The 14,113-nt window shown below is 39.6% G+C and overlaps 1 protein-coding gene across 18 annotated transcripts in view; it reads left to right on the forward strand.

Annotated features, from left to right (window-relative positions):
- Positions 1 to 14,113, forward strand: part of LOC122571726 (arfGAP with SH3 domain, ANK repeat and PH domain-containing protein) — a 52,464-nt gene that overhangs the window by 27,631 nt on the left and 10,720 nt on the right. For 17 of the 18 annotated variants that reach the window (XM_043735796.1, XM_043735798.1, XM_043735804.1 and 14 more), the window contains 6 exons: positions 8,007 to 8,079; positions 10,353 to 10,498; positions 12,161 to 12,415; positions 13,269 to 13,354; positions 13,468 to 13,624; positions 13,746 to 14,010. In XM_043735796.1, the coding sequence (XP_043591731.1) occupies positions 8,007 to 8,079; positions 10,353 to 10,498; positions 12,161 to 12,415; positions 13,269 to 13,354; positions 13,468 to 13,624; positions 13,746 to 14,010 (982 nt within the window). Of the gene's footprint in view, positions 1 to 4,602; positions 4,624 to 8,006; positions 8,080 to 10,352; positions 10,499 to 12,160; positions 12,416 to 13,268; positions 13,355 to 13,467; positions 13,625 to 13,745; positions 14,011 to 14,113 lie in introns of those variants that run through there. The other variant, XM_043735800.1, reaches the window with a different exon arrangement.

The raw sequence follows: 14,113 nt of genomic DNA on the forward strand, positions 1-14,113 counted from the left end.
TCTCTAATCTAACACTAATGCTTATAATCTATTTACACTTATGTCTACGATTTATTGCAACTTAGCCTACTCATTATTGTCACTTTGGTCTTTTTGCCTCCTTGCTGTGCTACCTTCCTGTCCTTCCACCCCTTCTTGAATTGCTTTTGCCCTTCTTTTCTCTATTATCGCTCTCAGATCCATTAGTCCTTCCCCAGTCAATATATATAAATATATATAATAATTTAAATTCTTAGGGAAAATCAGACGATCGATTTTGGAAAATTTAGTTTACTTTGGGAATAATTAAATTAAATATATATAAATATATATAATAATTTAAATTCTTAAGGTAAATCAGACGATCGATTCTGGAAAATCGAGTTTACTTTGGAAATAATTAAATTAAATACAATAGCAGTTAATAACAACAAATCTACTATAAATTTTACCTCGGGAATCGAGAATCGATCTTCCAAGTCCTAAATTACCGTTCTCCTCTCGTGATCTAATCTATTCAGCAAAATGACACTGTAATAAAACAAGGCAAATGTAAAAATATCGGTTGGCGGGTAGTTTGAATTCTATAGAATTTACATACATATATATGCAGATGATGTTAGCTAGCGATTTTCTTTTTAAACATCGTATTTCTCTCGTTTACTTTCCTTAGTTTCCACGTTTGTCTTACGTCGTTCCCAACAAGCGATCAATTTTCTCGGAAGACTTTGCGAACAAACTCGGGAGAGAACGTTTTCCGTCAGCCTCCTATTTTTTTGAACGTCGAACCGGCGCACAGATGGTCCGGAATTGTTACAGTTGTTCCAGAAGTAGTTGCAGAGGGTTCGTCGCGAGATTTCGTGATCGATCGACGATGAGCGACGACAGTAACGTCGGGCCGCGCATGGCTCCAGTCTCTGTCCTTAACACGAACCTTATCAGGTCCGGTCGAACGACCGGTTTCAAAATTTAATTAAAATCGTACATCCGTCGTTGTTTCTTTCGTTCTACTAACTTTATATACAATCTTATATTACTTGATTAACCGGTTTGTCAATTTTCATCGATAGAGAAATTTACATAAAGTTGGACGAACGAGGGGAATAACGAGAGGAATAATGTACAATTTCGAATCTAATTTTGGAACTGGCCGTTTGACGGGACCTGCAAGCGTAACTCTGGCTGGCAAGACACGAAAATGCCCCAATTTCGTATTTTTTTCACCGCGAAGACTCGAGAAAGTTGTACAAAGCGGCGGAAAATATTTCGAACATTGATTTACGATATGATCGATCGTGTACGAATAGAAGAAAATTGGACAAAAAAAAAAAAGACTAGAATTTTCGAATATACCCGAGATTAACTTTACGTTAACCTTAACAAATAGAATGTAAACCTGGAAGGGTCTGTAGTAGTACATTTTGGTCAAGGTTGAATCAGCTGCAAAGTATGGTTCTAGAATCCCTATCGATCGTTTTAAAGCACAGGTTGCAGATATTTCATTGGGAAGCGACGTAACATCGAACGCAAAAAGCGCGTTCAAAGTGTTTACAAATTTGCAACTTACGGGAGAGCGTAATTTAAAAACAGCTTCTCCCAAAATACGTTAAACGTTCTTTAGACTTTTCTAATCCGTGGATTCCATTCAATTTACTATTTTTCTATCACCAACTGTACGTCCAAACGATGTATATTGCGTTTAACCGGTTAGCTGCATTCGACGAGTATACTCGTCGTGAAGAAAGGGCGTATGATATTTCGTGTTGCGACGAGCCCTGTCGGTAATAAAACGAAGAAATAAAACGATCGTTTCGTTACAATTTAATTCTATGTCATAAGAGCCGCGCATACTCTGTGTTCGACGAGTATACTCGTCGTCGCTTACCTTTTGCCACGCGTTTCAAGTACAAGCTTTTCAAAGTTTTCAAAGAGGTCGCAACAGCCAAATGCTTAAATAGCTCAGTATGATAAAACTGAGAATAAAAGGTTTTCCACTGCAACGTCGTTGTTGCATCTCTTTCGCTAACTATATCCAAGTTGCTCGTAAATACAATCTTCTCACGTTTCGTACTAAAAGTTTCGAGAAAAGGTCGATTTCATATTTTACATTTATCAGACAGTTGATCCTCGAAGTTCCAAACACTTCTCTTATCAAACACATCTTCTTATCGTCGCGCGGTAATTAAGAAATTTTACGACTATACTGGCGAGTCAATTTACTGTTTAACATGGTGCCATCGGTCGGTTAACGATCGACGCGTCGTTCACGGCTTTTGTCGCACCACCAACCAATTAAAATAGGTAATTGAAGGCTTAAACGCGGCTTTCTTGCGTTAATTAATGTCAGCCAGGAAGTCGTTGAATTAATTAATATCATTGTTTCCCTTCTGGAACGCGTGACTATTTCGGTTATAACGGGCAAGTTGATGTAACGTGGAGCAACTCGAACAACAGATATTCTTCCAGATGTATCCACGTTTTTGTGTCTCTAATGCGTTATTTGTATCGAAAGTAAACGATTTACAGTCCGCTAAGATCATTCATCGCAAGAAAATGACACGAATACAGAGCTGAGTGTACTTGGAATTTTACATTGCCTTTAATTAAAAAAAAAAAAACAAAAATAGGTTGATATTAGAAATTTAGAAATTATAAATGAAACATTTACAAAGCGCGATTCACAAAGTTTAGCAATTCTAAGTAACTCGTAGCTTCTCGCTTTCTGATTGCTCACTCATCGTGTCATTTTGTGAAGTCAGCTTAAATACCGAAATTGGATCAATTTTGAAACGTTTACACGTAGAATGTTTCACATGCAAAATTGCAAAACGTTTTCTACGATTGGATGGAATATAGGGTGAATAATAAGAACGTCGTACGAACGATGTTTCAATTCCTTTCTATTTTTTTCTCTTTTTTAGTAACGATAATATGCCCATAAAATTGATCTACACGCTGTAAAATATATCTTCGTCAGAAAATTCCGCAATTTACAATTTCTAACTGTCCCTCGAATTTTATTCGCTGTTTATCATCCGATAAATTCCCAAGCGAAAAACAGTTTGATTCTTCGGCCAAAGCAGATTAATCGAAACTAACCTAATTGAATTATAATCCAATTTTCAATAGGAAGAATAGTCGGCAGTTGGAGAACTGTTAATTATACGAATACGATTACTAAATTTTAAGACGATTCTCCTATGTTCTCGAATAAATCAAAGTCCCTTCCTCTGTCGCAGTTATAACGCGGCATGAAACGTTCTAATCCAAGTTAAACAGCTCCCTGCAATTTCTATTTCAAAAAAATCACATCTCGCGATGTCACTGGTTAAACAGAGACATATAGATAGACAAACTCGTATACAGAAACGAGATTTCAATTTCAGATACTCCACCGAGCGAAGCGTTCGCCTCTGAGATTCATCGCGTTCCCATACATTCACATATAAAATCGACGGTTTAATTGCCATCTTCTTCTCTTCTTTTTTTTCTTTTTTCGTTTTTTTTTTTTTTTTCATTCGAAGCTTCTCTCGTACGCTGTTATCATCGGGATCGATAAGGATTGCACGAGCGCGCGCCTCTACCGTAGCGATGGAATCGAGTTCAATATGTATACACTAGAACGCCTCTTATTTATTCTTGATGAAAATTCTTTCCAAGGTTTTGGGTTTCAGGGTCAATTAACGAGAGAACGAGCTGTGAAAAAATACCAGCTCGATTGGATAAGGGAAAAGTCCACCAACGAACACAATTCTTTTGTACAACGAACAATCTTCTTCAAACAGGATGATTCTTCATGAATCAAAATTACACGTTACTTTTAGTTTTTATCGATCAAGAGAAAAGAATGTGATTAGCAGACGCTTTAGTTTTCAAGATTAGAAAAGTAATTTTACCGTTTGTTGCAGGCTTTCTCTCCCATTTCTTTCTTTCTTTTTTCCGTGCGTCGAGAAGAAAGAAAAAGGAAAGAAAGTAACAGAATATAAAAGATGCTCCCTGTCTAAATCTACGATCTTTTTCATATAATCCGACATGTTTTTCGATATAATCGATAACTTGGAAGATGATCGAGTTTTTCGTGCATTTGCGTAAGTAGAGCTTAGCGTTTGGGGCTACAGGGGCGCGCTTTCCTCTTAGTCGGACGAGCTCGTACTTTGCACAGATTCTTCTTTTATCAACCGGAACCATCCTAGGAAGGCGATTGTTAGCGAAAGAAACGTCGAATAAAGTTTTCATCGAGAGTATACAAGAGCCAGTCTAATATAAAGCCGCGTGTATGCTTCTTTCACCGTCGAATTAGGATCGCATGCAGAAATGTTGCTTGTCCAATCGTAAGATCGCAGCAATTCGAGCACGTACCTTTAGATGATATCTCGACTCGAATGCGGCGGACGAAGCAAAATTCGCGAAATTGGAACGAAAAAAGAATGCCGAAAAAATTGTCATTTTTGTCTAGCAACGTTTCTCGACGAACGAAGAACATTTTTTTATTAGCATTTATCTGAAACGCTATAGCACGTGGCTGTCCGTCTGCCTGTTCGGCAACCTGGTCGTCTTTTTCTGAGATACCGATCGTGGCCCGAAATCCGATGACTTTTATCGACGACGTGTCGAAAGTTTGAAGAATAATAATATCATCGGATGGTAAGTTCGACAACCACGCCATGCCACTTTTCAAATCCGTGAATATAAGAAACGCGCGCGCAGGAGCTCTCGTACGCTATACTTTCGAAGACGTGGTTTGCGGCGATTGATTCAGCCGTAGAAATCGATGCGTTCTCGGCGAGTTTTGTCCGAAGCGATGCGGGGAGTGCGGTTACCGTTTAAGCGTGATCTTTTCGACGACAAGGAAGAGAGGTGGATTCGAAAGAGACGCGAAACCGCGCTAGAAAGCGTCCAGGCAGATCTCGCAGGCAAATTACAGGCGAGAAAAGCGAACGACAAGCGCGAGACGTGAAAAAAGTTTCGCGATCGACGACGATCGCCACGATCGGACGATAAAGTAGGTGCAATCTGTTTTAACCGTTTGAGACTCGGGGGTCTTTGAAAAAACAGGGTCGAAAAATCCCAAACACCGCGATAGCACTTGTCTTAATCCATTGCAAAGAGAAACAAGCGGCGCAATAGCGCTCGTCGTATTTGTTATTTTATAAAATACATCTATATTATTATATATATGCGTACTATTAGTTTATAAATATTTCAAGTTTTGTTCAACAAAAATTATTGAGAATACTGAATTATTACCGTCAGTTGTCCGTGTAGCGTTCAAATGTACTGCAACTTTTCGACACAAAATCTAAACAGCGCGATCGCGTTGCTTGGGACTCAAACAAACGGTTAAAGAGCGCGATGAAAATCTGTAATTACCAGCGGATCGAGACCGGTGTCGGATTCGAGCTTAGCATCGACAGGCAGAAAACGAAGAACGAAGTAGGATTCGTATCGAATCCATCGACCTTCGTTCGCCAAAGCTAAATTGCTTGTACGCGTACGCGTACGTGTTTGAGTTTTCCGTGTTGGAAGAGTGGCGAGCGCCGCTGTATTCGCAACTTGCTTCGTTGCATCGCCGACTATCTTTCTCTGCCCTTTCCACGGTTCTGCTTGTTCGCGTTCGGGTTTATTGAAAATGGTGAAAGCGCGGCGCGAAACGTAAAAATCGCTCGATAAGAAGCGCGTGGAACGAAGATAGGCGAATCTTCTGCTCGACGGAGCGTGAGCCGATAAAATGTATCGTTGCTTCGCTCCGCGCGCACGGCAATTCCTTTTTCTCGTCGTCGTTGCTTTTCCTCCTGGCGGCGCGCCGGCCTTTCGCGGCGTCCTCGATGCTGCGTACTCGACCTCGGCAATATCCTCGCCAGCTGCTTACAAGCACCGCCAGAGGATCCCCGTGCAATTTCCTGATCGAACCGGCGGAACTGTTTGTTGCCTGCCGGGCGAATTTTTATTCCCATCCTCGGTGTTACTGTACGTGAAATCAGACTCGCGCACGTAACTCCGTGTGTATTTTGCAAGTTACTTGGCGCTGTGGGCTGCGCAGTCTCAGTCGGCGACGGTGTTGGCATGGAATTTCTGATAGCTCGAGTCCACTGGACATACGTCCACTTCGTCTTTGTACATATCGTACAAAGAGGCGGAAAAGGCGGCCGAAATGATTCAGAATTTCGATAAAATCGTTTGATATATGAAAAATACGTCGGGCTGCGTTTGTATCAGAGCACAAGATGTACAGATGAAGAACGTCGGTATAATACGCAACAGAGCTACCTTTCCCATGGAATCTCGTGCCGAACCGGATTGTAAATATTGAATTTCGCTGTTCTCCGTATTGCAGAGAAAATTCATATTTTATGATATACGTTTCAACGTACACGATAAATATTCTTTCTCTTTATTATCCTGTCTATCTTTATGATTCCTTTGCTTCGTTTCCCTTTACCGTTAACGTACTCTTTACTTTTCCCTCTTTATATCTACTGTATATAATATGTGTATATATATAAACATATGTATTAGCGATTTAGTTGTATACGTGCATAGAGAATTACACGTAGAAACGGGCACGGCGCGATTCCTTGCGGGAAATAAAATAAAACTTTTTCGTTTTCGAAACGGACAAGGAAACTCGTTGAAAAATATTGTTGGATCGCGAAGTCGAAGTAGCACAGAGCCAAGAGGATTGGCATAAGGAGCTCGGCTATGCCATTATTACATTACAGTGTACAAAGAAGGTATTTCATTAAGAGAAATCGCGAGAAAATTGGGTATTTCGTACAATGGAGAGCACTTGACGATGAAGCGTTTTCGAGCCATCGTTCGCACAGGTCATCGCAGTGTTCGACCGAAATAAAACGAACGATTCGCAATACTGCAAATTACGGGCCGGAAACTGAAACAGAAGTCAATAACGATAAGACGTTAGATAATTTGGTATCGGTTGACTGCAGTAAAAAAAAAAAAAAAAAAAGAAAATAAAGAAAAAGAAAGAGCTCGTGTCGTTATTCGTTCTGAATGGTGCAAAGTTAATACGCATAGAAATCACATTTGCAGGTAAAATTTTCGAAAACGTAGAGATGAATTTTATTCGAGATTAATGAAGATTAATTCGGCCGAGATTCTGTTCGCTTAGAAATCGCGCGTTTATAACGTGCGAACGAGCGTTGGTTAAAATCAGACATCCAAAATAACGGTTCTTTTAAACGTTTCTCGCGCAACATCCATCGACCGAAACGTAATTTTTTATTTAAATCGAAGCTACTTGTCGATAAATCGGACACACGAATAAATAAAAATGATAGAATTGAAAAAGTACCAATATTTCATTGTTCCGAGTAATAACCATCATCGTGAATGATTCAGATTTTCTTCGACTACGTCAATAATCATTGTCGACGGTTAGATTTTTATTTTTGTCGCCGACAAGCATTATCGATAGCGAAAAAATTGTACGATTAATTGTCGTACACGTTGTCGATGAACGTGTACTAATTATCGGTAATGTTGTTATCTACATGCGATCTACGTTATCGTGTATACGCGTATAATTAAGATAAAGCAGATACTAACGAACGAAATATCATCCGATGATATTGCATCTTTCTTTGCCGGTGATCGATGACACAAATTCGTTTAAACGCATTCCGTTACAGTTGTAGCAAAAGTTCTCTCTTGCCGCGCGTCTCTAAATAGAAAACACACGCGCTAAATCCACCATCGAAATTGAAATCGAATTCGGCTCTCCTGTTGCGTTTGCCGCGAGTCAAACATAAATCACTTAGTGTTACGTGGTCGTACTTGAGCGGTTTAAAAGATTCAAGGCCAACGGTGTCGGTCTCAATTAATTGACTTTTAATGTAACACGTCGACACGATGGAAACAAACAGTGCATAACCCTGTTTCCATTGTTGGATGATTATAAAGGAGAAGCGCGTGTCTCCTTTCACTCGACCGTACACGATCCACATCGCGCAATAAGAAGAATTACGAGTCGAGCGGAGTTTACCTAATTTTTTACGTAATTGTTGCAGACGCTGGACTTCGACAGAGATGGTCTGACGAAGCTGAAGAAAGCGATCAAAGCCATCCACAACTCTGGAAACGGTGAGTGTCACGATTGTTTGGAAATTTGGAAATTCAACAGACTGTTGCAATAAATGTTTTACTTATTTATTTATTTGTTTATTTGGCTTAAATGTTCCGAGTATAAAATACATATAGCCGGAAGAAACGAAGCTGCCTTTTTTCTCGAATGAAAATCCTCGAATTAAATTCGCTCAGAATCAGCTCGCCGAAGGTTGGTAGATTTTTGCATAACGCAGGCCAATTAACGTGCGTAAGCGACGCGAAGAAACGAACGAGGTAAAACGTATACGTAAATATATAAAACACGTGGATGTAGTTATTAATTGTTTACGTCTACAGTTCGTTTAGAAACGCGTTACGAATCGATAGCTGTGGCGTTGAAACGAAAGGAGATATGGAAATCGACGTAGAACAAACGCAGGCTTGCATTTGTCGCGTTAAATACGATACAGCTTGACACAACTCGGAAACAGAATAATTATATACAAATACGTATTCTCTTTGCCGAGGATCCCGTGATTCCAGCGTATTCTGTAACCGAGGCGAACGATCTGCGTTTCATATAGCAGCTGCCTACCAAACGTAATTATAAACTTATTAACACGAATATTGTACATTCAGAAACGTACAACGATAACGAACACTGTCACGAATTTAATATCCTGTCGCCGAGAATATCGTTGTCGAATGAAATTCACGTCGAAGTTTAGTTCGTTGAAATTAATAGAATTTTAATAAGAGAGGTAGAGAACATGGGGAGAAAAATTGCTGGGAAATTTTAGACGCAGAGAAAAGTATTCGTGCTTCAAATTCTCCACTCCGATTTTTTCTCTTCTTTTTCTTTTTCTCCCTTTTTTTCTTTTTTTTTTTTTTTAATTTCACTCGAAACTATAACCTGACCCGGTCGGCGAAATTACCTTCAACGCAGCGACGAAGACGTTTTAATTAATACTCGAATACAGGGATACGCTAACAATTAGAGATCGCTGTTCCTTGACAAATCTAATTACACCTTTATATTCGATAGATCGCGCGATCTCGTTGCCGGTGGAAAAAAATTCAAGCGAAACTTCTCGCTTAAAAAAAAATTGCCCGAGCTTTTTAGGTAAAATTTGCATAATGTAAATTCTCTCGCGCACGCCTCCTTAATTAATTCGATCTGCGATTAATTGCACAGCTGCGAAGAAATCGTCGAGATCTGGAGAATTATGCTAATGCCGTACGTTGCAGGAAGAGAGAGGAACACGGCTTACGAAATTTGGATAGTCGCAGATTAGGATCGCGTATTAACGTGCAAGGAGAAGATGCAGTTTACAGATAACCAACGTATGTTCCGTGACAGATTCGCGTTAGAGTAACAAGTTCCAACCTCTTTTCCTCTTTTTCTTTTCTATTTTTCTTTTTTCCCCTTTTTCTCCTGCGTCGTTAGTCTCGTGCGTTTCGTGCATTTGGTGCGTTTGGTCGCACAATTAAGCTGCAAACCGATCGTTGCGTCTGCGATAATTATACCGCGGCTGTTTACGCGGCTATAGCAACGTTACGATGAAAATATGAAAATATACGCGATACACCGCGCAGTATGAAAATACGAAAAGCGAACTCGTCTAAGATCCTCGAATCGAAACCGCTGAAAACGATACGCCCAATGCGATCCTTCTTGAGAATCTTATCCGAGGAAATCGAAGAGATAAGTTTTCCAAACGTTGGATACCAGCGAGTAAAAATCTCACGCAGCAAAATCAACGTCCAAGCAGTTAACGTTGTATTAGCACTTTACCGACCGATAGCCTATTAATCGGCTTCCTGTCGCCGGCGCTTACCGACCGATAGCCGACTAATCGGCTTTTTGTCGTCGACAATCTTTCTCATTATTCGAGCAGTAATTTGTTATTGTAATACTAAGATACTTCGATCAGTTGCGTCAGTCGCGTTGCTTTGTAAGCTGCCACAGTTTTAAACCAATTTGAAAAAACGTAGCGTTCGCGATGAACGAAAAGAATGGTATTGGAGAGCCTAAACCGAAACAGAGCCAGCGCCAGGGAGAATCTGCGCTTGTGCTGCCGCTCGGACGTGCGTATGCTGTCGAACCGCTAGCGGTCGGTAAAGTGTCAACATAATAAAAAAGGTTGCAGTAATGAAGCAATCGAGAAACAACGACGCGGATAACGAGCGAGCAAAGGATGGAATGTTTCGATAATCCGACTTTGCGTAGCAGAGGTTTCTACCGTGTGAAAAATTACACAGAAAATTAATCAGAGAGATTCATTCATTGTGTGGTTTTTGTGTTACAGCTCACGTCGATAACGAAGTGTACCTTGGAAGGGCACTGGAAAGGCTCGGGGATGCAGCCTTGAAAGAACAGGAACCGGATATCGGCGCTGCTTTCTTAAAGTTCGCCGTCGTCACGAAGGAATTGAGCGCTCTCATGAAAACTCTGGTTTGTGCCAACATCTTTACACGCGGTTCCATAACAATCCTTCGATCCGACTAACTATACGTTTACGTTCGACGCTGGTTTAACGATGAATATCTTATTATGAGGTTGTCCGAAAAGTTTCTTTCGTTTTATAAGGAAATAATGGACGCACAACATTTTTCGTTTTATATTATTTTATCGAATTACGTATGATTCATTTTCTTCTATCAAGATAAAGATTACAACGTTCGACAGATAAGTCTCGTGTTTGTATAAAGATGCATCGTTGTAAAAGACGTGTCTGTAAAGGAAAGACACTTCTCGGCCATCTTAATATTAAAGTAAATATATTCCAATATCTCGATACGTTACAAGCTTCCATCAACGGAGAATACTGTTCTACCATTCGAGTTTTCTACCACAAACGCGTTCAGTTTTTAATTGTGTTACGTCGCAATCGCGTCTACAGGTTCCATATAACTTGCTTTCATCGAATTTTTCACCGAAGCCGAAATTCTCGGTTTTATTCGCCCCGGCGTCTAAGTATCAGCTACGCGTTCGAATTACACGCTGAATTTTCTGGATTCTTCGAGTATCTTCAAGATGTTTAATCGTCAGACCGCCGTAAAAGTCAGTTCTCTTGCCAGTTGCTGAAATTTCCTACCACCTCGATTTTCATCCGAAGAGATTCTTCTTCCATTCGTCGTTTCCAAAATCAGAATTACACAATCGGCAACGAAACTCTGGAAAAATCCTCAACCTCCGGTTAGACCGATGAAAATCGCGCGTTCGAGGTTCGTCGGTTCTTCTTGAAAACCGTGTTCGATTAAGTATTCGATAGAAGACCAGAGCGGCTGTTTTCCATAGAGGAAAGAGCAAGTTATTCTCACCAGACTTGGAATTCGCCGCGCTAAGCTGAACACGCTCTCATCCCGTGACTAAAATTGAGCCAAATAAGTGCAATCACTGCGACTGTATTCCGTCTGTGTACATCATCTTCGCGAGTGTGCTAACGTTTACCGATGCGAGGTTAAATTTGGTCTTCCAAACGAGATTCAGTCGCCATAACGGCGACTACACCATAAAGGGTATCGCGGGATTTTTTATTTTCTCAAAATTGATATTAATTTGTATCGCCGATTACAATGGCGCTGTATCATATCGACTCAAGCTCTTAGGTCTGTTTATTTATTTATTCAACTTTTTATATAATTAATATATAATTATCTGTATTATTATTGCATCATTATTTCTATTATTATTATTATTATTATTATTATATATTACATAATACATGATACATAAATATTAGATTAATATAATAATAATAATTGATATTAATATAATATTAATATAATATAATTAATATTAAATTATATTAATATGTCTCATTATTATATAATATACAATATATAATTATATTAATTATATCAATATATTTTGTTATTATATAATATTATTATATAATATACAATTATATTAATACTAAGTTTGTAACTCTAGCCTCCTTGCATTTTACACTTCGCCTCCTCTTTTTCCTTCTTTTTTCATTTTTTCATGTATAATCTCGTCGCGTGTGCTGCGATGAATCGCCAGCGACAAGAACGAGAAATGTTTGACGCTACCTTAAATGAAATAAATAAGAAGGATAACAACCTGTTAATCTGAAATCTCGTTGAACAGATGCAAAACATCAACAACATCGTGATGTTTCCCCTGGACTCGGTACTGAAGGGTGATCTGCGAGGCGTGAAAGGCGACTTGAAAAGGCCGTTCGAAAAGGCGTGGAAAGATTACGAGGCTAAATACGCGAAAATCGAGAAGGAAAAGAAGCAGCACGCGAAAGAGGCTGGCCTCATTCGAACGGAAGTGACGCCGGCCGAGATCGCCGACGAGATGGAGAAGGAGAGAAGATTGTTTCAATTGCAAATGTGCGAGGTGAGGCCGCCGAAACAGATCTGCAACAGCCGACTATAATACGTTCACGTTTGTATGCTTATTACGCGACGATCACTGTGATTTTTCTCGTCTGCGGAACAAACCGACTCAACGGGGGAAACACGTTCTTTCGTAATCGCTTTGGAACAGGAAAAAAAGAAAAAAAAAACGAAGCTTTAGACATCAGGAGCACGCGGCAAAATTTTGATGCCAAAGCTTCGATTTCGAATTTTTGCACGTTCGAACGAATAATTTTCTATCGCGAAATCTCGAAAGATGCGTTTTCGATCTTTGACCTCGTTAGAATTTCGAATTTCGAGCTTGTCGAATCGAATTAGTTCGCTGTCCTCGGGCTTTTAAACTGCAGACGTTCTTACGAACGATGTTTCGCGGATGAACAAAAATTAATTTGATGAGTCACGATCGGAGATTGATGGGAACCTGGAAATTTCCAAGTAGATTGCCGCTTGTTGTTCACATGTTGCGCTGATTATGCATGCAAGGGCAAACTACAGATTAATTGCTCGGAAAACAAAGACAGAACGCGAAATTATTTTTAGCTGGCAGGCGCCACGTCCTTGCGTAAATTATAGTTTATTCTACCGAACGATCGTCAATTAATTCCTTTGCATCAATTTCCAATGAATTATTCTCAGATAAGAAATGAAAAAGAAAAGAAATCGTAGTAATACGTAGGTAATTAAGGAACGAGCAAAGTAATTTCTATTTATCGATCTCGAGATATCGGCGAAGGAAGTAGTAAGATTCTGACAATTAATATGTAAATGATCTTATGTTATGTAGATGTAAATTATGATATTCTTATATGCGTTGTGTGGTTTCTGTTTCGCAGTATCTTATAAAAGTGAACGAGATCAAAACGAAGAAAGGAATTGAACTGCTTCAGCATCTAGTCGAATATTACCATGCACAAACCAAGTAAGTAATATGAATTGTGTAAATTTAAAATCTAAATTTAAAATCTTTGAAAATCAACTAGAAAAGAAAATTAGATAGCCTTTTACGTTTTACGTCGTTTCTGCATTTTACAGTTACTTTCAAGACGGCCTAAAAACCATCGAACACTTTGGCTCTTACGTGGCGGACCTGAGCGTGAAATTACAAAAGATCAGGCAAACGCAAGACGAGGAGAGAAGGCGGCTGACAGAACTGAGGAATCTCCTTAGAAGCTCAGGTTGCGACAAAGAGGTAAATTAGCCAATTTCCATAGGATATTCGCGTATCCTGTTGGTTCATCGAGATAGCAATATATATAAATGTTTAATGTATCGTTATCAACAATAGTCATGTATCATTACACGATTTCCAGTTGAACGTAAACGCGAATGCAGGATATTCGCTTCATCAGCTGCAAGGAGATAAGCAACACGGCGTTACCAGGTCCGGGCATCTTCTGAAGAAAAGCGAAGGAAAAATGAGGAGAGTTTGGCAAAAGAGACGTTGCGCGGTTCAAGCCGAAGGCTATCTAGATATCTGTCACGCGGACGAGAATAAACCACCAACGAGAGTGAATTTATTAACCTGTCAAATCAAGCTAGTACCGGATGACAAACGGGGTTTCGATCTCATTAGTTGTAAGTTGAACTGTTAAGCTATCGACGATGAGGTTTCAAGGCGAGATTTCCAACAATCCTAAATAGATATCTAATATGCATAAGCTTTTGGACACCTCGTGTT

Source organism: Bombus pyrosoma, linkage group LG10 (assembly GCF_014825855.1).
Source record: "Bombus pyrosoma isolate SC7728 linkage group LG10, ASM1482585v1, whole genome shotgun sequence".
Classification (NCBI taxonomy): domain Eukaryota; kingdom Metazoa; phylum Arthropoda; class Insecta; order Hymenoptera; family Apidae; genus Bombus; species Bombus pyrosoma.